Genomic DNA, 27,936 nt, shown 5'->3' with positions numbered 1-27,936 from the left:
AACCCCGCTCGCCCTGCCCGTTACGCCACTGCTGTAAGGCAAGGGTGGCAAACCCAGTCCTCAAGGGCCCCTACCATTACAAGTTTTACAGACCATCTAGTTGGTGCAGAGGTGTAGTCATTACTAATTGTCACATTTTAAAACATGTTCGTACATTAATTTCTATAGCCGGGTACCCAGTAGACTATATGTATCGTCCACATCGGGCAGTGTGTACCGGCTATGTCACTGACAATATGCGCTCCCGTGCGTCGTCAGCGACTTCGTTCGTCCGACGGGCAATATCGTCAGCGGGGGCCATGCTGCCGGATGCAGCAGGGCCCCAGCTGTCGCTTCTGGCACCAGCAAGTGTGTATGCACGACAGCATCTATTAGAGCAGTGGTGAGGTTTATTTTCTCCAACTTCCCCCCCACCACGGGAGAGGCCCGGGGAAAGGACTATGCTTGTGTAACGGGACCGTCCTGCCAGAAGACAGTTGGGAGGTATGCAGGTGGTCTGGAAAGGGTCCTTGAGGACCGGTTTGACCACCAGTGCTGTAAGGCTTCGCTGGGTCCCTAACAGCTAGAAACTGAACAAAGCGAGTATTGTTACCTATCCCCCCCACACTACTGTGCTAACCTAAAAGCAATGACTGCAGACACAATACAGCTACAGCCGTCTCTCTCACCTCCCACATAAGCATCTATTGAACAAAATGTTTGATATCAGTATGAATGGCTGTATCATTATCCATTATGCTGCCCACGTATGTCCCTGATTTCCTTTCCCTCCCGAGTCCTCTCCGCTCTCTGCTTCCTCTGAGTAAGGGGGCGGAGTTAGTGTTACCCGCACAGACTTCCGGCGGTGTCCCCTTGCAGCTGCTGCCTGGTGAACGCTATGTCAGCGGGCGGCATGTCCTCCCTGTTACGCCGCTTGGGCGCACGTCGCTCATGGGGAGCTGTAGCAGCACACAAGGCGGCGCACAGTACATGCAGCCCAGGTAACAGCTCCATGGAAGCCTGTGATACACTAGACGCAGCCGCTGCTGGAACGCTACCTGCACCGTGCGGTGCTAACATCAGTCCCGTGTATCCGTTGCGGCGACGGCACTACATCTCGCATTATTCCCTGTCAGCCTACGGGGATCTCTCAGCTACTGTGCCTCTGCTTCATAGGTCTGCAATTTGCTAAGGGCAAATAAGTGTTGCACACTTTGTCCAGCAGCCACTGTCTTATATACACAATACCCTGGAAGTTGTATAAGCTTCCATGCCAACAATTTGCAGTACATCATACAGGTGCTTTGTCTTTCTAAAGTGGTTACAAAGTGGAGCTTAAAAATAGCAATGAACCCTGTGCATTTACAGTATATATATATATATATATATATATGTGCAGAAGAGGGTGAAATTGCTAGTATGAAAACTACAACACTGAAAATGTTCAGGAACAATTGCTAAGGTTCAAGATGTGTGTATGTGTGTGTATATATATATATATATATATATATATATATATCACACATATATTGTGTGTACACACTGCCAGATGAACTGAATGATATATATCGCTTAATGCAGAGGCCCCCAAACTTTTTTGAATTACGGCGCCCTAGTGTAACAGCTTTATTGTCATGGCACCCCTAAGCCAAACGTTTGTTATTGAGAAGTTCAGAAAAACATGTAGTAATATAGAAAAGTGAAGTAAATTGTGCTTACCTGTCATCCTTAGGGTCAGTTATGTGGTGGTGGACAGGTTTGCGCTTCTGTTTCTCCACATATTTACATTACATTGACCATAAAGGGCGGAATTCAATTCATTCCAGCCCCTATCGCGCCCGACGGAGCTATTCTATTCTTGCTCCTGTCGGGCGCGATCAGCTGCCAAGCGCTACATTTCAGCTCGCAGCCCCAGGGGGATGAGAGCTGAAATGTGCGAAAAGTGACATGTTTGGGCGCCCAAACATCACTTTTCGCGATCGCGCCCAGCACTTTGGTCGGGTTTAGCTGCTTTACGCGGCTAAACCTGACCTCTATGGGCGCGATCAGCGCGAAGAATGGCAGCAATTGAATAGCGGCCCGCGATCTCCTGTCACTTTAGACGGGAGATCCGGACCGCGTAATCAATTGAATTCCACCCAAAGAGTTTGATTTGGTGCTGGACCACCAACCTGAGGCACCCCTGCAAGTGTCCCAAGGCACCCCAGGGTGCCACCGTGGCGCACAGTTTGGGAACCACTGGCTTAGTGTGTACTCAGCGTGACAAAGTGCCGTCAGGTTAAATGTATGCTATTATCGCCAGTCACTAATGAGATTTAATTTGAATTTGGCATTCTATTATAATAGACATTTTTTTTTGACAGCCAATTGTATAACGCCTGCTGTTCCAACAGTATCCCATTTTAACAGTATAAGCAGCAATGCAATCGGAGCAAGTAGGAAGTAAGTTTTTTTCATTTTTGTTCTATTTTTGTATGGTTTATCTATTTTTGTACAGTTTTATCTATTTATGTAAGCCCAACCTAACATATTTGTGCAGAAGAAGTCTATGCTATCAATGCTTTTACAAATATAATGACTTCACGACGCAATAAATAAGTATAATTCAACAGAAAATCTTACATGGTCCATTATCTTTTATTATTTATTAACAGTTTCTTATATAGCGTAGCATATTCCGTTGCGCTTTACAATTGTAGGCATTAACCACTTAACTGACTAATTCTTTTTCCAATAACCGCTCCAAAATTGTCGGTTTCTTTTATGATTGAATTAGGTCACGAACATAATTTTAAACTTATCCATCACTATTTTATTTGAAAAAAATATTTTTTAAAAAACACAGTATACCATAAAAATAGCAATTTTTATATTATACTGTAGTGATGGCCATTGACGGCTGTACCATCGATGGTTCAGCCATCGTTAGAAGCCATCAATTGTTTTGCGATTGGTCGAGGAGATCTGTGTACACCACAACTGCCGATGTTTCCTAAACATCGATTGAGGTTTGCCATCGATGGTGCAACATTGATGGCCACAAGCAATGGCAAACCACTTGTCTTCAGTCAGACCATCGATGGTTTGCAAACCATCGATGGTCAGTTGCCATCCCTAATCAGAGGCTCTGCGATAATCATCGATCGATATATATATATCGATCGAACATTATATATATATATATATATATATATATACACACATACACAGTATATATATATATATATATATATATATATACATACACATACGTATATATATATATACATATTTACATATATATACTTATATATATATATATATACATACGTATATATATTTTTTATACTTGTTCAAAATGATTTATTGCCCGATCACTGTGGCCAGCAGTGATCGGGCACATGGGGACGGGGAGGCGGAGCTGAGCCCGGGCGAACATTGCAGCAGCCGCGGCTACCAGAGCCGCTGCTCCTCCACAGTGATCAAGGTGATCACTGTGGTGCCGCAGCGGGAGCATCTCCCGCTGGCGGCCCGGATACAGAGCAGCGGCGGCGGCTACCAGAGCCGCTGCTGCTGCTCCTACACAGTGATCACCTAGTGATCACTGTGGTGCCGGAGCCGCAGCGGGAGCATCTCCCGCTGGCGGCCCGGATACAGAGCAGCGGCGGCTACCAGAGCCGCTGCTGCTGCTCCTACACAGTGATCACCTAGTGATCACTGTGGTGCCGTAGCGGGAGCATCTCCCGCTAGCGGCCCGGACACAGAGCAGCGGTGGCGGCTACCAGAGCCACCGCCGCTGCTCCTTCACACACAGTGATCACAATGTGATCACTGTAGTTCCGGAGCCGCAGCGGGAGGGTGTCCCGCTGGCGGCCCGGATAGATAGCAGTAGCGGCGGCTACCAGAGCCGCCGCTACTGCTGGTTGCTGAAGGGGGTGGATGGCTGCCCGATCACTGCTGGCCACAGTGATCGGGTCACAAAAGGCAGCACGGCTGCTTCTATGGGGGGGGGGCTACCTACGGTGCCCGATCACTGTGGCCAGCAGTGATCGGACACGCTGGAGAGGCAGCCATTCTTGCAGAGGGACCAGAAGGTCCCTCTGATGTAGGCGGCTGCGGGAAGATTAGCTTCCCACAGCCGCCTAGTGGCCATTTTCTGACTGGTCGTATTAGATACGACCATGTCAGGGAAAGCCCAGCCTGGTGCGGTCGTATCTGATACGACCGTGCCAGGCAAGTGGTTAATAGAACAAAACTGGGTAATAACAGACAGATATATAGGTAGGAAGGCCCTGCTCGCAAGCTTACAATCTATAGGGAAATAGGCATTGATACACAAGGATAGGTGCTATATAATGCATTTTGGTCCAGCCAGAATGCACAGTTTCTTGGTTGGCTGCATGATCCAGTCACACAGTAATGTCGACCAAATGTCATGAGGATGTGAGAGAAAGACGATGTGTGTGGACTGTAAAAGGGGATGTAATTAGATATGGAAGCTAAGAAGGTTATGTGGGAGCTTCTGGAATCTGATAAGCTTGCCTGAAGAGGTGAGTTTTCAGGGAACGCTTGAAGGATTGGACACTAGAGGAAAGTCTTATTGTGCGAAGTAGTTCATTCCATAGAGTGTGTGCAGCGCGAAGAAAGTCCTGTAACCGTGAATGGGAGCAAGTAATGCATGGGGATGAGAGACGCTGAACGGAGAGGTTGGGTTGGGAGATATTTTGAGATGAGTGAAGAGATGTATGTTGGTGTGGTCTGGTTAATAGCCTTATGTGTAAGTGAAAGTATTTTGTATTGAATACGGTAGAAAACGGGCAACCAATGGAGGGACTGACAGAGCGGGGCAGCAGAAGAATATGCTTATCAATAATATTAATAATAATAATCAAGAAGAATATTTTTATCAATATGCTATAAAAATCAATATGCTGCAAATAAGCCATGTGTTTTAAACATTGTAATTCAGCTTGTAAAGGTGTTTTAGGAAGGCCCAAAATGTGTGGCTCTTACAGTCTAGATAGCCACTTGCCTCTATGTTTCAGGGGTCTATTCAGCAAGAGTCATTTTCTGTCATTTTCAAACACAGCCTGTAAAGTGACATCAGCTGATTGGTTGGTGCTTTATCTCTCACAATTTTATTTCTCCCCAAGCTTTATTAAATCTCCCCCTTAGCTCTGTTACCCTCATGTTTTGCATTTCAGAAAATTAAAGCTCCTCTTTTGAATGACTTTAATTTCAATTATAACTGCATTTTCTTTTCTCTCAGTTGTATAGGTAGCTGTGTTGATATGTGTTTCTGCAGTTTTAACATCGTGTATCTATACATTTATTTGGTTAGGTGCCAGTTTATGAGGACTTACAGTAGTTCACAGACTGTGGATCCTCTGGAGATGAAGAAATTTCAGGCATGGTCAGCAAAATGGTGGGATGAGGAAGGAGTGTACTCCCCACTACATGCCATGAACCACATCCGTGTACCATTTATTAGGTATACTGCTGCTGCCGCTGTTATTTAGAAGAACATATTCTTCACTAGTTGATGTAAATTTTTTCACTAGTTGATGTAAATTTCTTTCATTCCATACATCAGCTAGTTTTTACACAGGGCTGGTGTAAGCTTCTTTAAGGTCCTTTAGCATGAGCTTTCTCTTGTTATTAAATGAAAAGGAATAAAAAAATGAATGCTTTTGTAATGGGAAGAAAATATGGTACATCTTTCTGGCATGTAATCTTAGTGTTTATTGCTTTCATATTGTCTTCCTACTTTTAGGATCATTTGTTCCAACATATGCTTAACCACATAACTGGTCAATATTTTTGCCAAAAATGTCCCCAAAATTGTTGATTTTTTTAACTTATTACTAATGCTGGCCATACACGCTACAATTATCGGGGCGATCCGCCTGATATCGGCGGATCGCCCCGATAATTGTAGCGTGTGGGGGGGCGACGGAGGGTTAAATATTGCTCGGTCGGGCATGTAGGATTGTCCAGCATGCCCTTCCGATGCGATATTTACCAGTAAACTGTCGGCCGCGGCCGACAGACAGACATATTTTCTGTGTTCCTTCCTACGGAAATGTCTCATCCCCCGGGGGCGGAGCGCGGATGTCGGGCTGATACACTGTGAGAGAAATCTCAGTGTATGCCGGCGACATCTGCGGCTGGCAGGCTGCCAGATAAAATGTCTCTCGGTCTGACAGATATTTTATCTGGCCGTGTGTGCCCAGCATAACTGATGTAAATAGCTATTTAAACTAGATTCAATATAATGTTATAAACAAATATGCAGATTTGTTAATAAAATAATACCCAATAAAGGTTAAATAGCTCTTCTTAACATAATTTGATCATTTAAAAAAATCAACAATGTTGGGACATTTTTTGAAAAAAATATTGACATTATGTACACACCATAAACCTTTTTTTTCTTCTTCAGGGTCCATAGGGGGTCCACAGGGATTACCATGGGGTATAGTTGGAGTGAGCTGTGCACCAAACTAGGGATGGGCAGATCGATACACTGTACTGAGTTGAGCCTCATGGCTCAACTCAGTGAAGTGTCTCGAGACACGGCTCTTTAGATAGAGCAAGTGCTGGAGCCAGCGACTCAGAGCCCCGCAGACCAGCACTACAGCTCAGGGTTCTCACTGACTCTCCTGAGTCAGTGAACTCCCCTGAGCCCTGGCTGTAGCTGTGCGACTCAGTGAGTCGCTGACAGCTCCGCCCCCTACATTGCTGATCTGACACAGTGGAGAAGTATGATAAGGTCGGATCAGCGGTGTAGGGGGCGGAGCTGCCATTCACTCTAGCTCCCACTGACAGAGAGGCTGGGGAGCTGGGTGTCTCGACTCACCAAACACTGAGTGACTCGAATCATTCACTCATCTGAATGATTCGAGTCAGTGTGTTGAGACACTCACTCACTAGCCATCTCTACACCAAACAGTTAAAGTTTTAGTTCCCAGGATGCATCGGCCCTCCTCCGTATATACCCAGCCCCCAGCAGCCAGTTTTTTTGTTTGGTGCTGGCAGAAGCAGTGGCACTTTTGAGAACAGTAGGGCTGTGTTAGACAGACCCAAGATTTTATGTTTTCACTTTGTTTCTGAGCAAGTTGCGCTGAGTGTCCTAATGGACACCTGCGTGACTGCAATTCCGTTGAGCGGTCCGGTGATTACGGCGGGCATCAGCGGAGCTTGGCCAGTACTTTCCTGGGAGACCCTGGACTGCAGCCGGATAACGGCGATTCCCCGCTTGCTTATGTTGTAATGCGGTCCTCACCTCTGGCTGTGGAGACGAGCCGGGGGCCGCTGTTGTGGGGCGACTGGTGCGTCCGCTCCCCCAGTACACCACCAGGGCAGTAAACTCTGGCATCTGGAGCCTTTGTTAAACCAGTAGACCCGGGGGTTAATATCTCCCCTGACAACCCCTCCCCCCCACCAGCTAAGAGTGTGATTTCTCAGCTGAGTCTTCCCACATCTGAGTTGCTCCTCCTACACTCTCCTCCCTAATGAGATGCTCAGGTGCCTTTAATCAGGACTTTTCTGAAGCTGTAGGTCTCAGGAGCCATTATCAAATCCTACCAGCCTAGTGTAGCTTGAGTAGTTGATTCAGTGCCTATTGCAAGTATATTTATATGCATTGTATGTGACTTGTGATAGACCTACTGTGGTGATATGCTGCCTTTATTTTCCTGACTGTCAGATATGTCTACCCCTGCTGCTCTTTCTTAACCCATCACTACCAGGTGTGTAGGGGTTCATTTGTACTTCACATTTACTTGTATTTGTGAAGGGTGTCACATTGCATTATTAGCTATACACTGTATTGTGTGCTGCTTACTGTTGTGACTATGTCTTCCAAAGGGAAGGGTATACAGGTGGCTGCAGCCCCTGTGCTGGTTACATGCATAGCCTGTTTAGCAGGCTTGTCCTCTCAGTATATTGTGCAGGATGGTCAGTGTGCTAATTGTCATATACAGTACCTCCTCTACAGCTTAACTTACCAGTACCGGTGCAAGAGCCACCTTGGGTGTTTTCCCCCTAGCGGTAGGTTTGATTTGTGTTTGTTTTTCAAAGACACTGATGGATTTCAAATGGCAATAGCAATTGATGCTAAACGAGCCTGATTTAGCTTTAATTACTATTGCTGTTTGAAATACATCAGTTAAAGCAGTTGCCTCTCGAGACTGGTCTGAACAGAAACATACGTAATTTATATGATTGATGTAAAGGATGATTTTTATCTGTCTGTCACAGGATAATCCTCATTTCTGTTTGGAACCATAAACATGCAAACATGGAAGTAGGAATACACGCATTACATGTATTTAATTCTTACACATTTTCATGTTTCTAGAGACATTCTAATGAGCAAGGGCCATAATCATGATACCGGCTGTCTTCTGTCTGATGTAACGATCCTCGATGTTGGCTGTGGTGGAGGGCTATTGTCTGAGGTAACCTTAAGCTACTGTTGTATACATGATCCATATGATCTGTATTGCTAAAAAAATCTATTGATGAGCTTTTTCTATATGGCTAGCAATAGACACTGAATCTAGAAAACAAGTTGATCTAATATGAAAAGGCAACATTAAAAATTGTAAAAGTAAATGTTTATTTGATAGTTGCTTGTGCATTTCTCTGACTTTTCATGAAACCATCCATTGAAATCCGTCTCCATGATGCAGTTCTTAGTATGTCTTACTTCCCTTCCTTACTGCATTTGGCAACTGAACTTTAATAAAGGACTTATTTAGGATAACACTGCAATCGTATCTACCTATTACCATGTAGTTGTCATCTGCTATTTTGTAATTGAGCTTCATACTGCAGTTGAAATTCTCCTACTGATATGTATGTTGAGCTTCACAGTTTTTGCACAAATCCGGTTTGTAAGCTGGAGCAGGTTCTTATTCTTCATTGTCATCTGGCAGCCAATTTCAAAACCATAAGCAAGGGGTGCTGCTCTTTGAGTCGTTATAAAGAAAGAACTTCTCAATATGTGAAGTCTGCAGTTGGGTGTACAATCCCCCATTAATTAGTTGAGTACAAGTACAATTATTTTCTATTGTGTGTTTGTTGCTTAATTTATTTTTTAAAGTAATTATCTTTCAATACCAATTGCGTGTTAACACTATAATTTTTCCAATTGCAGTTGTTTTGTAGATGAGGCAGCTTTGCTATACATCCAAGCAAAATATATACAGCATTTTATGGCCTTTGTGTATTACATAATATCTAAATACTTTCTTGGCAATATCTATGCTGTTGGTGGCCTATTAGGATTAGTTGTGTTTTAGCTGACAATACATTCCTTTTTTATTTTTTTTTTGTAAATCTCTTTATTAATGGTTGACCAGGACATAGTTATACAGACAATATAATATATAATTTTCTTTTTTTCCTTGCATTACAGTAGGAATTAAAATAATAATAGAAGAAAAAGAAGAACAGTCACATATTCCTATTATCTATTGTACATTTAATTTTTATCAAGAGTGTATGAATTGTCACATGTATCCATATGGGCATCCTATCTTGACAAATAAAATATAAAACATAAAACACAAGAGATATATAAAGTAGGCAAAATATCACCATTCCAGAAATCAGAAAAAAAAAAAAAAAAGAAAAAAGCTAATGTGACCAGAAAATGCATCACTGCGGCATACACTACCACAGTAATCCTTAAGAAGAGCTAATAAGTTGTCTTATTACATACCATTCGGTACCTTCAAACAATTTTAAAATCGAATGTTGTGTATGATTGTCTAGTTGGTCTATAAAATAGGACCATTTTTTATAGAAAGTTTTAACTCCTTTCTCTATATTAGGCAGTGTGGATCTCCTATCGAAATATAATAGTTTTAATAGCCATGACTTAAGTTGAGTAAGAAATGGAGAATTTTTAGAGATCCATTTTTTTAATATAATCTTTTCTACTTCAGGGTCCATAGGGTATCCACAGGATACCTTGGGGTATAGGTGTGACGTCAGTCGCAGGGCACCAAAGAGTTAAGCTTTCAGCCTCCCAGGATGCACTAGGTCCCCCTCCTATACCCCGCCCCCAGGCCAAGGCACCTCAGTTTAGTTTGGTGCCCGGCCGGAGTCGGGTGCACCTGTTGGAGTGGGGGCTAGAAGAGCCCCTGAAGCTTATTCTTCATGCAGCTGTGGCTGCACAACTGGATGAACAGCATGGACAGTCAGTCCTGACGTCCATGCTGTCTTCCCTACACCCCGCCGGTACCAGAACGCCGGTACTGATCCGAGGATGCTGGTGGGCGTCTGGGGTCACAGCTAGCGGTGACCCCAGATGCTCCGGACCATGGCCGGATTCAAGGGGGACAGAGGTAAGCAGCAGGGTCCCGCGGTGGGTCCCCGCTGATCACATGGTCCTAAGTCCCCAGGCAGGGGGCTCCCTGGGGACTGGCTGCAGCGTGGAGCCAGGCGACCAACCTGCGCTTCCACTACCCCCTGGGACAGCGTACCGCAGCAGAGCGGTAGCGCTGCGGCGTCCCAGGGGTTAAATGCATGCCAGGGGAGCACGCCTTCCCTGTCTCACAGCCGGCGCCTCCCCCGCTGCACACAGCCCTCTCTGCACTGTGCTGACTGGTCCTGTGTCAGCGCTCCTCCCCCAGGCCAGCTTCTCTCTGCTCCTCGGCGGCCATCTTCTCTGCAACGCATGGTGAACGCTGCTGGAAGTCTGGAAGGAAGCATCGTGGTCTGGGTCCCCCCGCATACCTCTCCTCCGCTGTGGCTCAGGTCTGTGTATGCAGCGCTGTGTCCTACCAGGCCCTGTGTCTGTGTAGTTGAGTGATCAGCGCTGTTAGTGCAGGAATTGTTATTTCTCTGCATTGTATGTGACTGTGCTAGCGCTGCCTGTAACTATTCTTCACTAAACTGTCAGCTTTATTACTGTCCCTGTTCTTTCTGCTAAAGCCCTTGCGGTGCGGTGCTGCAGGGTGGTCTCTCGCCTATTTAATACTTAATTGGTGAGAGAGGTCACATACGTGGTGCCATCATGTCTGAAAGTGATTTTCCCCTCCGGCTACAGTGTACCACGTGCAAAGTACCGTTAGCGGAGGGGGAGGGTAGCGCGGAGGGCCTTTGCCGGCAGTGTTGTCCATGGCGCGGCCTATTACGGTTACAGCACCGGTACAGGAGCCGCCCTGGGCTTGTTTCGCTCAGGCGTTAACAGCTTTAGTGGGCCAGTTAGCTCCGCAGCCCGCGTTTACTCCGATGGGTTTGTCCCAGCAGTCTGTGGTGTCGTCACCCATGAAGGGGTTCCCACGACAATTGGTGGTACCCCACAGTCTCCCTATTTCCCCGCTCCCGGGTTCTCAGGAGCCAGCGTGGGTTAACTCCCTGACGAGTTCTTTACAGCACTTGTCGGATGTATTGCAAGGGGAGTCTGTGATGCGGCCTCATAAAAGGCCGGTGGCGTCTCTGTCCGCTCCTTATGAGGATGACGAAGGGACGTCTGATGATGGGGAGATTCTGGATCCTTACGATCAGGAACCTTTCCATACTAAGGACGCTGATGCTAAGTCCAAAGTATATATTCCTGGACTTATTCGGGCGGTCCGCACAGCCTTGGTGATTGAGGACGAAGTTCCCCCAGCGGCTAAATCTAAGTATGCCTTTTTCAAAGATGTGAAGGGCGATGCCACAGTCTTTCCTCTTTCGGGTCAGTTGGTGGACCATTTAGAGGAGGCGTGGAAACAACCTGGCAAAAGATACCAGCCGCAGAGACGCCTGGCGGTGGCTTATCCGTTCGCGGATAATTATTTTGCTAAGTGTGAATCCCCTCCACAGGTGGATTCTCACGTGACCCGTCTTGTCCGTAGTGCCACATTGCCGATGCCATCCATGTCCTCCCTTAAGGATGCTACGGACCGCAAGGTAGAAATCTGCCTGAAGTCCGCTTATTCCCTTGCAGGGGGGGCAGCACGGCCGGCTATGGCCATTTGCTGGGTTGCCAGAGCGATGGAGCGCTGGGCGGATTCATTAGAGGCTTCTTTTGAATCCGACTGTCCGGCCGAACAAGCGGAGTTGATTGGCAATCTCCGTGATTCGGCCACCTACATCAACGAGGCGGCTCTAGACATTAGTACTCTGGTGTCTAGAATTTCTTCAGCAGCGGTAGCTGCTCGTCGCACCTTGTGGCTGCGATCCTGGAAGGCGGACGCAGATTCCAAGAAAGGTCTGGAAGCGTTGCCGTTTACCGGAGAAGTTCTCTTCGGTCCGGATCTGGATAAGATTGTGGCCACGCTGGCGGCAGCCAAATCTGCTTGTCTCCCGTCGGCCGCTGCTCCTTCTGGTTCTGGACCATCGTCCTTTCGGTCATCTAGGGCCCAGGGCAGGCCCAAACCACAGTCGTTTCCTCGACAGGCTGGCCCTAAGAAATCGGGCAAGCCCCGGAAACAGGCATGGAGTACCAGACGTCCAGCCCCCAAGCCAGATGACAAGCCTGCGGCCTGACGGTCCGGGTCCCCCCTTGGGGGATCCCAGGGTGGGAGGCCGCCTGCTGCAGTTCTCCCGGTGTTGGTCGTTCACTACGACAGACACTTGGGTTCTGGAGGTGGTCTCTCACGGGTACGCCCTCTCCTTCCGGCACAGACCCCCGGCTCGATTCTTCACCACGGGTCTACCATCAAACCGGAACAAGGCTACGGAGCTGCGGAAGGTATTGCACACTATGCTCCAGGCTGGAGTTATAGTGCCTGTTCCATTCTCCCAGAGGGGCCAGGGTTTCTATTCAAATCTATTTTTGGTACAGAAACCCAATGGGTCATATCGTCCGATTCTCAACCTCAAAGCACTCAACAAGTCTTTGCGGGTCCCGAAGTTTCGGATGGAGACCCTACGGTCCATCATTCTGGCGCTGGAACCTGGGGACTACATGGTGTCATTGGACATACAGGACGCTATGGCGGTCATGGCGGCTTCTCTGCGGCTGCAAGGAGTCCGCATGTTGCCGTACTTGGACGACCTGTTATTGGTGGCAGGATCTCCAGAGCTCCTGTTACACCACTTGGACCTGACCATTGCACTGCTGCAACGGCACGGCTGGCTAATTAACTGGCAGAAGTCCACTCTAATCCCGTCTCGGAGGATTCTGCATCTTGGAGCCTTATTGGACTCGGGACAGCAAAGGATCTTCGTGACGGAGGACAAGATCTCTGCTTTACAGTCAAGGGTGCGCAGTTGTCTGCACAGCCGCCGGGTGTCCTTACACTCGGCGATGAGGTTACTGGGCTCCATGGTGTCGGTGTTCGACATGGTGGAATACACCCAGTTTCACTCTAGACCTCTGCAGCACCTGATCCTGTCCAAGTGGAACGGGCTGCCTCAGTCTCTGAAGTTCCAGACGATTGTGCTCACCCCGGAGGTTCGCCTGTCCCTTGCGTGGTGGTTAAAGATGACCCACCTCAACAAGGGACGTCCGTTCTGGGTTCCAAATTGGGTCCTGTTGACAACGGACGCCAGTCTTCGGGGCTGGGGAGCAGTTTCGGGTCCACACTTGTTCCAGGGCAGGTGGACACCGACAGAAGCGGAGCTTCCAATAAATATCTTGGAACTCCGTGCGGTCTTCAATGCTCTCCTGCAGGCACAGCGGTTTCTCCAGGGTTACCCGGTGCAGGTCCAGTCGGACAATGCTACCACCGTGGCCTACATAAACAGGCAAGGAGGAACTCGCAGTCGGGCGGCTCTCGTAGAGGTCTCTCGGATCCTGGTTTGGGCGGAGCGCAATCTTCCGGCCATATCAGCGGTCTTCATCCCGGGAGTGCTAAATTGGGAGGCGGACTTTCTAAGTCGCCAGGACGTTCATCCAGGGGAATGGTCCCTGCACCCGGACGTTTTTCAACTACTGGTGGACAGGTGGGGTCTTCCAGAAATCGACCTCATGGCGTCCCGGCACAACAACAAGTTGCCGGTGTACGGGTCTCGCACAAGAGACGAAGGGGCGTCTCTGGTGGATGCTCTGTCCGTCCGGTGGACGTTCAGGTTCGCATACCTGTTCCCTCCGGTCTCCCTTCTTCCACGGGTAATCCGGAAATTCAAACAGGAAGGAGGGACGCTCCTGTTGATAGCTCCCGCGTGGCCCAGACGGCACTGGTTCTCAGACCTTCAGGGTCTGTCCGTGGACAGTCCTCTGCGGTTGCCGCTACGACCGGACCTTCTGTCTCAGGGTCCTTGTCTTCACCTGGACCTGACTCGGCTGTCTTTGGCGGCGTGGCTGTTGAGACGGCCATGCTGAGGTCCTGGGGGTTTGCCAGCTCTATGCTGTGTACCATGTTACGAGCTCGGAAACCGTCTTCCGCGAGGATATACCATCGCGTGTGGCATACGTTCTTCCAGTGGTGTCGACCGAGAGGTTATGCACCGCGGGAGTTTCGTCTGTCTCGGATTCTCGCCTTCCTGCAAGCGGGACTAGATCATGGGCTTCGCCTTGCTTCTTTGAAGGTACAGGTTTCGGCCCTATCTGTCTGGTTTCACCGTAGGATTGCTACAATCCCGGATGTGCGCACCTTTATGCAAGGTGTTCTCCGTATTCAGCCGCCCTTTGTTCCACCTGTGGCGCCTTGGGATTTGGCTGTGGTCCTGAGGACTCTCCAAGGACCGCCGTTTGAACCACTGGGCTCAGTGGATATTAAATGGCTAACAGCTAAGACTGTTTTCCTTCTGGCCGTTGCTTCAGCCAGACGTGTTTCTGAGTTAGGGGCTCTTTCTTGTAGACCCCCTTTCTTGGTTTTTTTCATGGGAACAGGGCAGTGCTCCGCACTCGGCCCGAGTTTCTCCCCAAAGTTGTTTCCCAGTTTCAGGTTAACGAGGAAATAGTTGTTCCGGCCTTTAACTCACCGGGTCTTTCCGTGGGTGAGGCCTCTTTGGATGTTGTGCGGGCCTTAAGGACTTATGTGGACCGCACTTCTTTGTTTAGGAAGTCGGACGCTTTGTTGTCCTCTATGGCTTCTGTAAAAAGGGTTGGCCTGCTTCAAAGCAAACTTTGGCAGCCTGGATCCGTATGGCTATTTCTGAAGCTTATCTTCATGAAGGCCTACCGGTCCCTCCTTCTCTGAAGGCTCATTCCACTAGGTCTGTGGGTCCTTCGTGGGCAGTTTGACGTGGTGCCTCGGCAGTTCAGATCTGCAAGGCTGCTACGTGGTCTTCTGTCCATACCTTCGTGAGGTATTACAGGTTTGACACCTTCGCCTCTCAGGATGCTTCCTTCGGGCGGCGGATTCTCCTTTCTGCACAGGAGCGTCCCCACCCTTAAAGGATACTGCTTTGGGACATCCCCAAGGTATCCTGTGGATACCCTATGGACCCTGAAGTAGAAAATATGAGATATGGTAAGAACTTACCCTTGTTATCTCTATTTCTACGAAGTCCATAGGGTTCCACAGGACTCCTGCCCTGTCGCACCTGTGCTGCAGATGGGCTTTGCTCTGGTCACCGGTTTTCCGTCTCCCTCTGGTGAGAATGTGATTCTTGTATGTGTCCAGATCTTTGTTCTCTCTCTTCCTTCTCCTCCTCCGGCCTATGGCTTGGTAACTAACTGAGGTGCCTTGGCCTGGGGGCGGGGTATAGGAGGGGGACCTAGTGCATCCTGGGAGGCTGAAAGCTTAACTCTTTGGTGCCCTGCGACTGACGTCACACCTATACCCCAAGGTATCCTGTGGAACCCTATGGACTTCGTAGAAATAGAGATAACAAGGGTAAGTTCTTACCATATCTCATATTTTTTGCTACCGTTAATATAACTGTAAGGAGGGGAATAATGTCCCGTTTATTGGGACCTAGATCCCAATTCGAGAATATAACAAAGAGGAGTGCCAGAGGATCAGGATGAACATTAATAGAAAACAATACGTTAATATATGCCACAATCTTATTCCAAAATAGTCTAATCTTTGGACATTCCCAAAAGTTATGGTAATAAGTAGCTGGATAATGATGACATTTAGGACAGACTCCAGATTCATCCTGAACCATGTGTTTGCGTTGTTGTTGTGTTATATATGCCCTATTTATAAATTTAAAGTGGACTTCCTGAAGAAGAGCCGATTGGGCGTATTTCATGGTGGAATCAAATCGTGATAATACATCCAAGGATTCTGGGTTGCATGCCATATCTGATGCCCATCTAGCATTGGTGACCCTCCATATCTTCCTCACATCTCAGTCTAGTAAGTCTCCATAGAGAAGTCTGGTATGGTATGTGTTACTTTTAATAAAGACAAGTAAATCAGATAAGATGTCTGTGGAGTCATCAAGAGACCCTAACGAAGGAAGGGAGTTTGCAAAATGTCGGGCCTGTAAATACATAAAAAATTGGGCGTGAGGTAAATCGAAAGCTATTCGAAGATCACCAAAAGATCTCAGATTTCCTCCAGGATCAAAAATATCTTTTATTTTCATTATTCCTTTGTCTCTCCATTGTAAAAATCTGATATTTTCCAAGGCAGGTGTGAAAGCCGGATTTCCCCAAAATGTAGTGTAATGAGAGCTACTGAAGTTTCTATTAAGTTTACGGTTAATAAATAACCAGGCATTGTATGTATCGAAAAACAAAGGATTGTGGAGTATATCTCGAGGAATTAATGAACGGGGAGAGTGTAGTAATGCTGCTGGTGAGAAAGGGGCTAATATAGCCTTGTCTATAGAGATGTCAGTGTATAGATCTCTGTCAAGCAGCCAATCTGATATATATCTGAAAAAAATTGTCTGCGAGAAAATTTTTAGATTTGGGAAACCCAACCCTCCGTCTGCTCGTGGAAGGTATAATTTATTCATATTTATTCTGGCCTTTTTTCCCTGCCAGATAAATTTGGTGAATGCTTGAGTGCAGGATGTAAGGTCTGTTTTGTTAAGTGATATGGGTAACATCTGTATGATATATGTTATTTTAGGGATAATTATACTTTTTATTAAAGCAATTCGCCCCAACAGGGAAAGGGGGAGGCTTTTCCAGAGGTCTAAGAGATGGAACATTTTTTTAAGTAATGGTGTGAAATTGCTTGTATATAGATGTTTCAGGTCTGACGTTATAAAGGTACCCAAATATTTCAGTTTTGAGTTAGCACGTTTGAATATAGAAAGGGGTGAGGGTAAGGGATTGTGGGTTGAGCATCCCGAGACCGTAAGAATCTCCGATTTATCAACATTAATTTTATAACCAGCGAAAGACCCGAACTCAGAAATGATATCTAAAATGTTTGGAATGGATTGTGATGGGTTGGAAATAAGTAACATCATGTCATCTGCAAAAAGACTGACTTTTAATTCTAAATGTCCAATTTTGATACCACTGAATAATTTGGATTGTCGTAAGGCCACCGCCAGGGGTTCTAATGCTAAGGCAAATAGCAGTGGTGATAATGGACATCCCTGACGTGTTCCACAAAGAATCGGGAAAGGGGAGGATAAAAATCCATTGCATAGAATTTGGGAAGATGAGTTTGAGTATAGGGATTTAAGAATATTAACAAATTCATTAGGGAAGCCAAATCTTGTCATTGTGTCAAATAGGTGGACCCATGATACTAGGTCGAACGCCTTCTCGGCGTCCAGTGAAATAAGAACACTGGGAGTCTCTGGATTATGAAGTTTTATGTAGTGAATTGCAGACAGTACTTTACGAATATTAGTCACTGAATGACGTTGCCAAATAAAGCCAGATTGGTCTTTATGAATTAGTTGTGGCATTAAAATTTTAATACGCTCTGCCAATATTTTAGTGAATAATTTGTAATCCGTATTTAACAGAGAAATCGGTCTATATGACCCTGGTAAAGTAGGGTCTCTTCCCGGTTTAGGAAGTAATTTGATCAGAGCAGCATTAAAATATTTAGGTATAATTTTATCGTTCAATATAATATTGAACACATTAACAAGTATATTTATAATCTTTGGTTCTAAAATTTTGTAATAATCACCTGTAAGCCCATCAGGCCCAGGTGCTTTCCCTGGTTTTAAAGCTTTAATGGCATTCTGAATTTCCTCCACTGTGATTGGTAAAAGCAATTTTTCTGCCAAAGTATCAGGTAGTTTTGGTATATTAATATTGGACCAAAAAGAAGTTTGATTTTTATCATCGTAAGATTTTTGGGTATATAAAGATTCATAAAATGAGGAGAAGACTGATAAAATTTGTGAGCTAACTGAAGTGATAGTACCATTAGGTTTAGTTATGTGTTTGATGGTGGTGGAAGGAAGTGAGCCCCGTATTAAGTTGGATAGCAGTCGTCCTGATTTGTTACCTAATTTGTGAAATTGGAAGTCTCTATTGAATAAGGATCGATCACCTAACTGATTAAGAATTTCTTCAAACTGTGTTTTTCTCTGGAGGTAGTCAGCCTTATGAATGGTAGAAGGGGTGTCTTTGTATTTTTGGTAGGCCTCTGTCAGGTCTCTCTGAGCCGCCATGTAAGATTTAGAGAATTCTTTTTTTGTGTAAGCAGTGTATGATAATATATTTCCTCGTAGTACAGATTTGGAGGCCTGCCAGAACAGAAGTGGGTCTTCTGATTCGTGAGTTGAGTTAGTAATCTTGTATTCTTCCCAAAAAGTTTCTATTTTACTTCTAAATTTAAGAGATTGTGTTAAGTATGACGGAAATCTCCATTGTCTATGCGACCCCAAGTCAGCAGCCATAGACAACGAAAACCATACCAAGGCATGGTCCGATATAGAAATGGGTTCTATCTCTGTCGTATTAATCCGTGTAAATAAATGATCTGAGACTAAAATATAATCTAATCTGGATAAGGATCCATGTGCCGCAGACAAACATGTGTATTCTTTATCAATTGGGTGCTTAGCCCGCCATATATCAATAAGGTTAAGTTGTTCATTTATATACGGAATACCAAATTTTGGTGTCTGTGTGCAACGTCTGGACTGTGATTTTCTATCTAGTTTTGCGGAGGAAACTACATTAAAATCTCCACATATAATCAGAGAAGAGGAAGAATAAGGGAACAGTTTTGTCAATAGGGACATCACAAAAGTTTTATCATATACATTCGGGGCATAGATATTACACAAAACAATGGGGGTATCATTTATTTTCATATCGGCAATTACTAATCTACCTGACGGATCACTGTACGAATTTTGTAGTTGAACATTAAGGTGTCGTTGTGCTAAAATCACCACACCTCTTGATTTTGTCGAGTAAGGAGCTGAGGCAACCACTGACCACCTCAGCATACCGAGTTTACGAATTTCAATATCTAACAAATGGGTCTCCTGTAAGCATATAATATCTATTTTTAATTTATTTAGATATGTCAAGATTCTTTTTCTCTTGATAGGTGAGTGGATGCCTCCTACATTTAAAGTTCCTACTTTAATTTGTGACATTGAAAATACCAAGGCATAATTAAATTGAACTCACGGTACATTAATTTCCATGGAAGTACATGACTGTTATAAAAAAAAGAAAAATCATTATCACACAGAACTACCAAGATGGTGATCATAATAATAAAAAAAAAATGTAAATTTTGAAAGAAAAAGAAAAATGATAAGAATATGGTCTCGAACAGAGGAAACCACATTAGAATTATGTAGATATATATATATAACTTCCAGTATAAGAGCAAATAAGTAAGTTATTAAACTAAGTTATAACAAACTCTGCGACATCCGCTCCTAAACCACATCCAACTTCATTTTTAAACTCAATATATAAGAATATTAAGTGTTATGAGAGAACATTGAAGACAAATAGCATTATCAATAGCGTTAATGTCAGAAACATTACAAATTATGTTCTGAAAATGTAGGAGCATAATAAAGAAAGTATTCTATTAAATTGTGTCATATGACAGATGCTTTGAACGAAACATAGAATACTAATATAACCATATAACAATATAATCTAAACCGGTGTCTGATGTCATGAATTGACTAGAGTCCCAGAGAGAAAAATGGAGGTGACATCCGCCACCGTCGTCACAAGTAAAAGCGAGGTGAGGTATGAAATAACATGCGAGATTGTAGGGAGATCACGAGTAGTCATTATGGGATTCATTTGCCTCTTCTGCGGTCTGTTCTTCATCCAAATATGCCTCTGCATCCATAGCTCTTGTAAAATCAATAAACGAGGAACCACTGTAGATTCTTAAACGTGCAGGGAATATTAACGCAAACTTGCGGCTTATTTTGATAAGTCGAGTACACACCGGGGAAAAGGCTTTACGCGCCTTAGTAACTTCAATAGAAAAATCTTGGAAAATGAGGAGTCTGCTATCATTCCACAATAAATTTCTGGTTTTCCTAGATGCTAGCCATAGTGCATCTTTATGTGCATAATTTAAGCAGCGAAAAATCACTACCCGTGGCCTAGGATTTGAATGATCTCGGATTGGACCAACTCTATGTGCACGTTCCACAATGATCTTAGGGTAGGAGTCAGAGATTTTCAGTAACTCAGGGAGTGTTGATTGAAGAAAAGAATATAGCTCAGCCCCTTTAAGGGTTTCTGGCAGGCCTAGTATTCTCAAGTTGTTTCTCCTGGATCTATTTTCCAGATCATCAATTTTATTAATAATCTGGTTTTGTATTTTAGTAGTTTGAGAGACAGAACCTTTCAAAGTATATACATCTTGATAAATCTCCCCCAATCTACACTCAGAGGATTCCACTCTGGTGGAAAGCTGCTGTACTTGATTCTTAATATCTTTGATTGCCTGTGTAAAGTGTGCAGTTTGCTCCTGCATTAAGGGTTTCATAGTGTCTTGTATGGCTTTCACCATAGTGTCATAGGTGATTGGAGTACTCACTGTGGCTGTATTAGGCAGTAGTGCTGGGGAAGGCTGAGTATCCGACTGAGACATAACACTGCTCAACTCCGTCTGAGACGCCAGCGATTCAGGCGCGGCCGCCATCTTGGATTCTGAGCGCAGCTTCTCAGCTTTCTGAGTCTGGTGTCGTCTGGGCATCTGTGGGGGGAAATATTTTTCCATACACCGGACGAGTGTCTCCGCTTAGTGAGGTAAGCGTTTGTTCTCCGATGGAGGCTGATAAACAGCCGTGCACGCCGTGTGAAGCTGGGTGGTAACGGAGCTGAGCGCTGAAGCGTCTCACCACATCCTCACCACAACCGGAAGTCCATTCCTTTTTTATTTTTAAATCAACCACTTGTGATTTTGCCGGCATTTTGAATAACATTTGTAAGCAGCCAGGAATTATGGTATAATTAGACATAAGAACTCACAGTTCAAAACTCAGGGAATTGTACTTACAAGGAAATGGGTACTGAAGAATTACTTTTACATTAATTAGCCACATAATGGAGTGGTAAAAGTTCCTGCTGCATATGTGATTGTGGGTATCAAGAGTAACTGAATAGCAATGCTGGGTCCACAATGTCTGGTAATAGTGTATGAAATGTGTGTGTGCGTATTGTGAGGGGATCAAGTTAGGGGTGCCCTCTCCTGGGGTAGATGGGCACTCCCAAACACAGCAGCCAGGAAATGGCACACCCGTCCAGGGTTTCCATGTAATTAGCCAAAGCTAGTTTAGTGTGCAGTAAAAGGAAAACATAAAACAGAATCCTAAACTGTCTGGGTTCTAACTAAACACTCAAGTACCCTCTCTCAAAAGTGGTAAGACCTAATGTCCCTAACACAAACATAGGCATATGCACATTACTCACGGTCAGTAAATCAGTGGGGGCGATTCAAATGTTTTTTTGGGCGTGATAATTAATGAGCTCCCAGTTTGATATTCAATTGTTCTGGGTGCTCATTAATTATCGCCCTCTTTGCCGCCTAAAAGACGAGGTTTAACCATCTAAAATGGCTAAACCCGTCTTAATTCCTGGTTAGGGCGCACTATCTGCGGTTAGCGCGCCCTAGGGTGTTTCAGACACATTTCTGCCCACGCACTCCTGATGGTTTTTGAGGATACATTCAAAGTTCTTGAAATTTTCCGTATCGACTGACCTTCATGTCATAAAGTAATGATGGACTGTCGTTTCTCTTTACTGAGTTGAGTGGTTGGTGCCAAAATATGGATTACAACAGTAATCAAATAGTGGTGTCCACTGTGTACTAACACAACTGATGGTCTCAAACACATTAAGAAGGCAAGTAATTCCACAGATTGACTCTTGACAAGACACACCTGTTAATTCAAAACCATTCCAGGAGACTACCTCATGAAGCTGATTGAGAGAATGCCAAGAGTTTGCAAAGCTGTCATCCAAGCAAAAGGGGGCTACTTTGAGGAATCTAAACTATAAAACATATTTTGATTTGTTTAACACTTTTTTGTTTACAACATAATTCCATATGTGTTCTTTCATAGTTTTGATGTCTTCAGTATTAATCTACTATGTTAAAAAAATAATTAAACAATACCCATTGAATGAGAAGGTGTGTCCAAACTTTTGACTGGTAGTGTGTGTGTGTGTGTGATATATATATATATATATATATATATATATAATTTTTCCATAGACAAAAAACCTTATAGTTTGACATGTCCCATTAAGGCTTCTTAGACATGATCTGGAATTTCACAAAACATATTGAATATCTACCACTCAAATGTAAAAAAGCAATGAAATTCCGATCATTAAGGCTGACGCCTTAATGGACGTGTTCCTTGCGCAATACAGATATGGTATGCCATCACACCCTGTGGTTAAATGCAGATTCAGCACTCTCACAAATGGTGGAGCTGCTAATTAACTGGATTTTGTGCTCATTGGAATACACACATGTAGTCAATGCAGCTGAGGTCCACTGTATTTTCCATAACCAGCACCGAGCTCTTTCTAGCAGGGGGATAATGCCACAGCCAGGGGAACCCTTCCATCGGGTCCCCCGGCCAAAGCATTAACCCTGACCGCTAGTCAGTCCAGGCCAGGGATCCCTGGGGAGCAGCGGACCCCCTCCCAAGCCTGGACAGTGGGTGCCAGGTTGATTGTGTAAAGTGGCCCCCTCCCCCTAAAGCACAACCAGCCCCGGGCTCTTCTCTGCTGGTCCAGGTTGTGAAAACACGGGGGACAAATTACATAGGGGTCCCCTGCATTTAACACAACCAGCATCGGGCTATTCAGAACCAGTCCTCGTTGTCAAAATACAGGGGACAAACGTCATAGGTGTCCCCTGTATTCAGCGCAACCAGCACTGGGCTCTGAGCCGGTCCTGGTTCTGGAAATACAGGGGAAAAAATGAGTAGGGTTTCCCAGTACTTACCAGAACTAGCGCCGGACCCTTTCTAGCAGGGGGCTAATGCCACAGCATTTCAAAGAGTATTGTCTTTTGCAGGTAAACTATAGGTCCCTGCAAGCCTCTCCCACATGCTGGTACTTGAAGAACCACGAGTACCAGCAAACGGGGCATTTAGGGCCCCCTGGTACTTGTAGTACACCTGTAAAAGAAATATTAAAATAGACTACACCGATTTAAAAAAATAAATAAATAATTTAGTCTGCACCTTTGCTTGGGGGGACGGTGGCCTTTAAGCTCTTTTTCGTGGCCGCCACACCAGGACTTCGGCATCTTCGCCTGGCGGGCACCATCCTGCCAGGGCTTTGGCGTCTTCGCCTGGTGGGCACCAACCCGCCAGAGGTTCGGCGTCTTCGCCTGGGTGGCGGCGGCCTTTAAGCTCTTTTTCTTGGCCGCCGCAACTCCAGGAATTCAACGTTTTCACCTGGCGGGCGCCAACCCGCCAGGGCCGCCGACCACAAGGACTTACGGCGTCTTCTTTCTTTGAGAGCTCTTGACTGCTCCCTCTCCACCGCGGGATTGCCATGCCGCTGCCTCGCGCTGGCTTATATAAGCCAGCCATGCCGCTGTCTCGGCTGGCTTTTATAAGCCAGCCGAGGGAGGGGGGAGGGGTAGGATGACATCTCGAGCTGTGATTGAGCTGCGGCGGCCATCTTTGATTTTCCGAGGCTTAGATGGGTGTTGCGCAAAAAAAACTTGATAGCCGTGTGAATTTTTTTTTTTTTTTTTTAAATCTGAGGGGCATTGAAGGGGCATATGTGGTGGTCTGTACAAGTTTTCATATATTTTGGTTGGAAACATGGATTGGCATCAAACTTTTAAGCTGACACTTAGATTTTAGAAAGTTTTATGGAGCCCTGACCAAATTCGCCAGTCTAACTAAAAAGTTTCCTGCAGGATGGGGAGAGGAGGATTCAGTAGAGGGAAGTGTGATTTATCCCCATGGATGCTCTACTACCCTATGGTAGCAGTGTCCTCCTACTTAGGTAAATGGGATACTGAATATGTAATTTAACATAAATTAAATTCATTTGTACAAATCTATGATCAACATGTCATTAGATATATTTAATCACTTGAAATATTTCAGAAAATTATGTATTTAATTAGGCTATGGATATTAACAAATACTAAACTATAAAAGGCAAGACATGTTAAATACCCTTAAACTTTCATTTCTACAGACCATGTAAACATTACACTATATGTAATTTATTTGAATAACCTATATAAAAACGTTTCAAAAGTAATCATTCACATATGTAAAAACTATTTTTATTGCGTTCTACAATAAATAGCATTGTTATGGATTTATTGTTTTTGTTTTTTTTTTCCCCACTTTTATTATTGCTGCTTTAGCCTCTTGGCAGACTAGGTGCTGCTGTAACAGGAATTGATCCTCTAGAAGATAACATTAGGACAGCAGAATTGCATAAATCATTCGATCCGGTCATAGACAGTCTCATCCAGTACAAGCCTTGCTCACTAGAAGAGCTTGCGGAGCACAGTATGGAAATGTTTGATGCAGTTGTGGCCTCTGAAGTAGTGGAACATGTGAATGACCTTGAGTGTTTTATCCAAAACTGCCTCCATGTACTAAAGGTAGGGTGAGAATGATGACTGTGCACTTGATTCTGTATTAGCAATGTATTTTCATGTTGGCCAGACACCATGTCCCCTTATGGTAATTCTGACTAATGTAATAAAGTACTGATTTAATTTTATAGACAAAACATTAAGGTTTTTTTCCAGTTAAGTTAAAAATGTTCCCTCTTTTTTCAAATTCCTGCCCTAAGTAGTTATCAAATCTGCTTGGTAATCTATGCAACAGGGCCATAGACCCACGTTTCCATGCACCTCTCTAACTAATACACTGTAAAATTAATAGTTTTAAATAATGCATTTTAATTGTTATTTTCACTGTTTTTATTCAAATGCATACAAGTTGAAGACGTTGTCTTTAAGAATAATAATTTAATCATTTTTACTATAAATAATAAAAATAATAATTACATGTTTGTCTCATTTCTGGAAGCCAGGTGGTTCACTTTTCATTACAACAATCAGTAAAACCAAGTTATCCTACATTCTTGGAATAGTGGTAGCAGAGAAGATCATGTCCATTGTCCCGGAAGGCACTCATGACTGGGACAAGTTTATCCCACCTGAAGAGCTTGAGAGACTACTGGAATCAAGTAAGTATTTGTCCTAATATGTACAATGTCAACACTAGATCTGAAGGAAGACTAGTTATGCAACACAGTAGTGATTGGAACAGACATTTTTTTTCTTCCTTCATTATTCCCTTGTGAATTTTTCTTCTTGTCTGCAAATACTGCAGTTTTTGTTTTTTTTTCATCTCCACTGCAACTTAGTGTTGCAGTCGTTTGAAGGCTTATTTAATAGTGAGATGCAAATGTAACCTATAGCAATCACTATATTTGCTTTCATTAATGTTATTTTAACCATTCAGCACTTATGAAGGTGAGTATTTCTCTGATTGCTCATATATGTGGTCTACTATTTTATTAAGCTGCTTTTTTTTTTTAAATACCCAGAAGTGCCTACACTGATAGGCTGCAGGCTAATATTATTCTTGTTTAGAGCTGCATTACCACCTAAAAGGGCCATTCCATTAGTAGCAAAGTTTGCATTTTCACCTTGTGCAATATTTTTCCATAGAAAAATCAAACTGGTGTACAAAAAAGGTATTCAATTCTAACACCTGTGACAAATGTCAAAGTAGGAAGGATTAAAAACTAGCAATTGCTTCTAGCTTTGCTGAGTTTTGTGTGTATGTGCACTTGTTGATTTAGCCGCTGGCACTCGACGTTCAATCTCCTGCCTACGCTGGCTCCTGTGCGCAGCAGGATATGTCACAGATGCAGAGACCTCCTTGGGTGGCAGCTTGTCATCGGCGGCCACACACCATATACGTTAGCCCCGTGCTGATATATTTTCTGTCCCCCAAGATATGTATTCTATAGATATGCATAATTCGTCTATTTGTTGCTCACGCCTCCGAAGGTGGTGAAAAATGTAAAAAATGTTTAGAATCTGGATAAGATCACATTGTAATAAAGAACATTAAGTAAATAGCTCTTTTGTCTGGTATGGTTGCTTCAGATGAGACCACACCAAGCTGGGCTTTGCCTAGCACTGGCACATCTGATACGTCTGTGTAAGAAACGACTGCTGATGGTTGCCGGAAGGAAATCTTTCAGCAGCCACCAGAGTTCCCTTCTCTACCCCAACCAACCTCTCCCCAGCCTCCTCCTTCCATCCTTTGAGGATTACCCACCTGTTGCTGCAGAAAGACAGTCTTCCTACAGCCCTAGTTCAGGAGGCTTAGGGAAGCTGCGGCTTCTCTTCTCTCCCCCAGCCACTGTCTGCGGCGGCTCAGATCAGCGATCCTTATTGGACCACTCACCAGCCTGGTCTGACTGCACTTTAGCAGCCCTGTGTATCCCTGCTCTCCCCCCTCCTCCTCCAATCAGCAGTGATAGGTGATCTTGAGGATCACCCTCTCCCTGCTGCTGGCTGCATTTCTTGCAGGACTATGAAATCCTGCAATAAGTGTACTGTAAGGAAAATGTTTACCCTCCCCCTAGGTGGCATATTAGGTTTTACCACAGTAGCTACTACATCTAAATATTTTGGTAAGCCTGTCAGACTCTTGCTTTATTAGACTTTGTATAGTTTTCACAGACTGAGGCCTGGGCAGTAGTGATTTGCAGTATTCAAAATAATTACTGAAAATGCCACTGTTAATGTGTTTTTTATGTATTTGCACAGATGGTTTTGTGGTGGATACATTGAGAGGAATGCTGTACAACCCTTTTATGGGATCTTGGAGCTGGTTTGATGATACGAGCATTAACTATGCTATTCATGCAGTGAAGGTGATTGCCCAGGAGCAAACCACAGACATTGAATTTGATAAAGAACCGGACCAGCCCAAGGCTGCTGAAGCATCTGTGTAAAAGAACAGATTAAGTGGCTTTCCAAGCAGATACTTCCCTCTTTGGGCTGACATGTTGCTTTCACCAGTACAAATAGTATATAACACTTTGCAAATAGTACTAAGCAATGCTGTTTTCAGATGAATAGCTTTATGATTACATGCCATTTTTGTAGTTAAGGTTCCAAAAATGATATTACTGCAAGTTGTAATACTGTACGTACTGTGTGTGTATACTGATGTTTTAACAAAACAAACAATACTATCTACCCTATACAAGTGTGTTGCCACAATCGTTTTTAACATGCTTTTATGTGTAATCTTTATTTATATAATCTGCCTAAATCGCCAACAGATCTCAAAGGGTTAGACATTCATACGTTTTGGAAACTAAATTATGTTAGTAGTATTTACTACCACAGTACTTAATATCAATTTATCAGAGACTAGCTTTGGCTTATTTAGTGCAGGAATTTACTACCACAGTACTTAATAGCAATTTATCAGAGACTAGCTTTGGCTTATCTAGTGCAAGTTCATTACTGAAAGTGAGTATCTAATGTATTACCCATGTGTTAGTAAATGACCTTCCATGAGTATTATACCCTTACACCCTTTGTACCTTGGCCAGATATACCATGAGTGTGTGTATGTAAATCCTTGCACTCAAAGAAATCAACTTTTATGGCTTCCAGCAGTGGTGTCATTGCATGTCCTTGGGGTCTCTCCATTAGAATTAAACATTTTATTTTATTATGA

At 44.3% G+C, this 27,936-nt stretch overlaps 1 protein-coding gene across 2 annotated transcripts; it reads left to right on the top strand.

Annotated features, from left to right (window-relative positions):
• Positions 1-822: 822 nt before the first annotated feature.
• Positions 823-27,936, top strand: COQ3 (coenzyme Q3, methyltransferase). Of its 2 annotated transcripts, XM_088470916.1 has the most exons (7): positions 823-980; positions 2,343-2,421; positions 5,300-5,449; positions 8,321-8,420; positions 24,576-24,818; positions 25,252-25,411; positions 27,012-27,936. In XM_088470916.1, the coding sequence occupies exons 1-7, from the start codon at positions 878-880 to the stop codon at positions 27,197-27,199; spliced, it is 1,023 nt and encodes a 340-aa protein (XP_088327042.1). In that variant the 5' UTR covers positions 823-877; the 3' UTR covers positions 27,200-27,936. The 2 variants fall into 2 exon arrangements, with proteins under 2 accessions (XP_088327042.1, XP_088327047.1); XM_088470921.1 differs by lacking the exon at positions 2,343-2,421 and having other exon boundaries at positions 842-980.

Source organism: Taudactylus pleione, unplaced genomic scaffold (assembly GCF_031769625.1).
Source record: "Taudactylus pleione unplaced genomic scaffold, aTauple2 ptg000015l, whole genome shotgun sequence".
NCBI lineage: Eukaryota > Metazoa > Chordata > Amphibia > Anura > Myobatrachidae > Taudactylus > Taudactylus pleione.
This window is presented reverse-complemented; position numbering and strand designations above follow the sequence as displayed.

What these genes read in the sequence shown, in the direction of transcription:
- COQ3 (XM_088470916.1), top strand. Translation starts at nt 878, where the DNA reads ATGTCAGCGGGCGGCATGTCCTCCCTGTTACGCCGCTTGGGCGCACGT. An exon ending in GCACAGTACATGCAGCCCAG is followed by an intron (nt 981 to 2,342) that starts GTAACAGCTCCA and finishes TTTTTTTGACAG; the next exon opens with CCAATTGTATAACGCCTGCT. An exon ending in GCAATCGGAGCAAGTAGGAA is followed by an intron (nt 2,422 to 5,299) that starts GTAAGTTTTTTT and finishes TTATTTGGTTAG; the next exon opens with GTGCCAGTTTATGAGGACTT.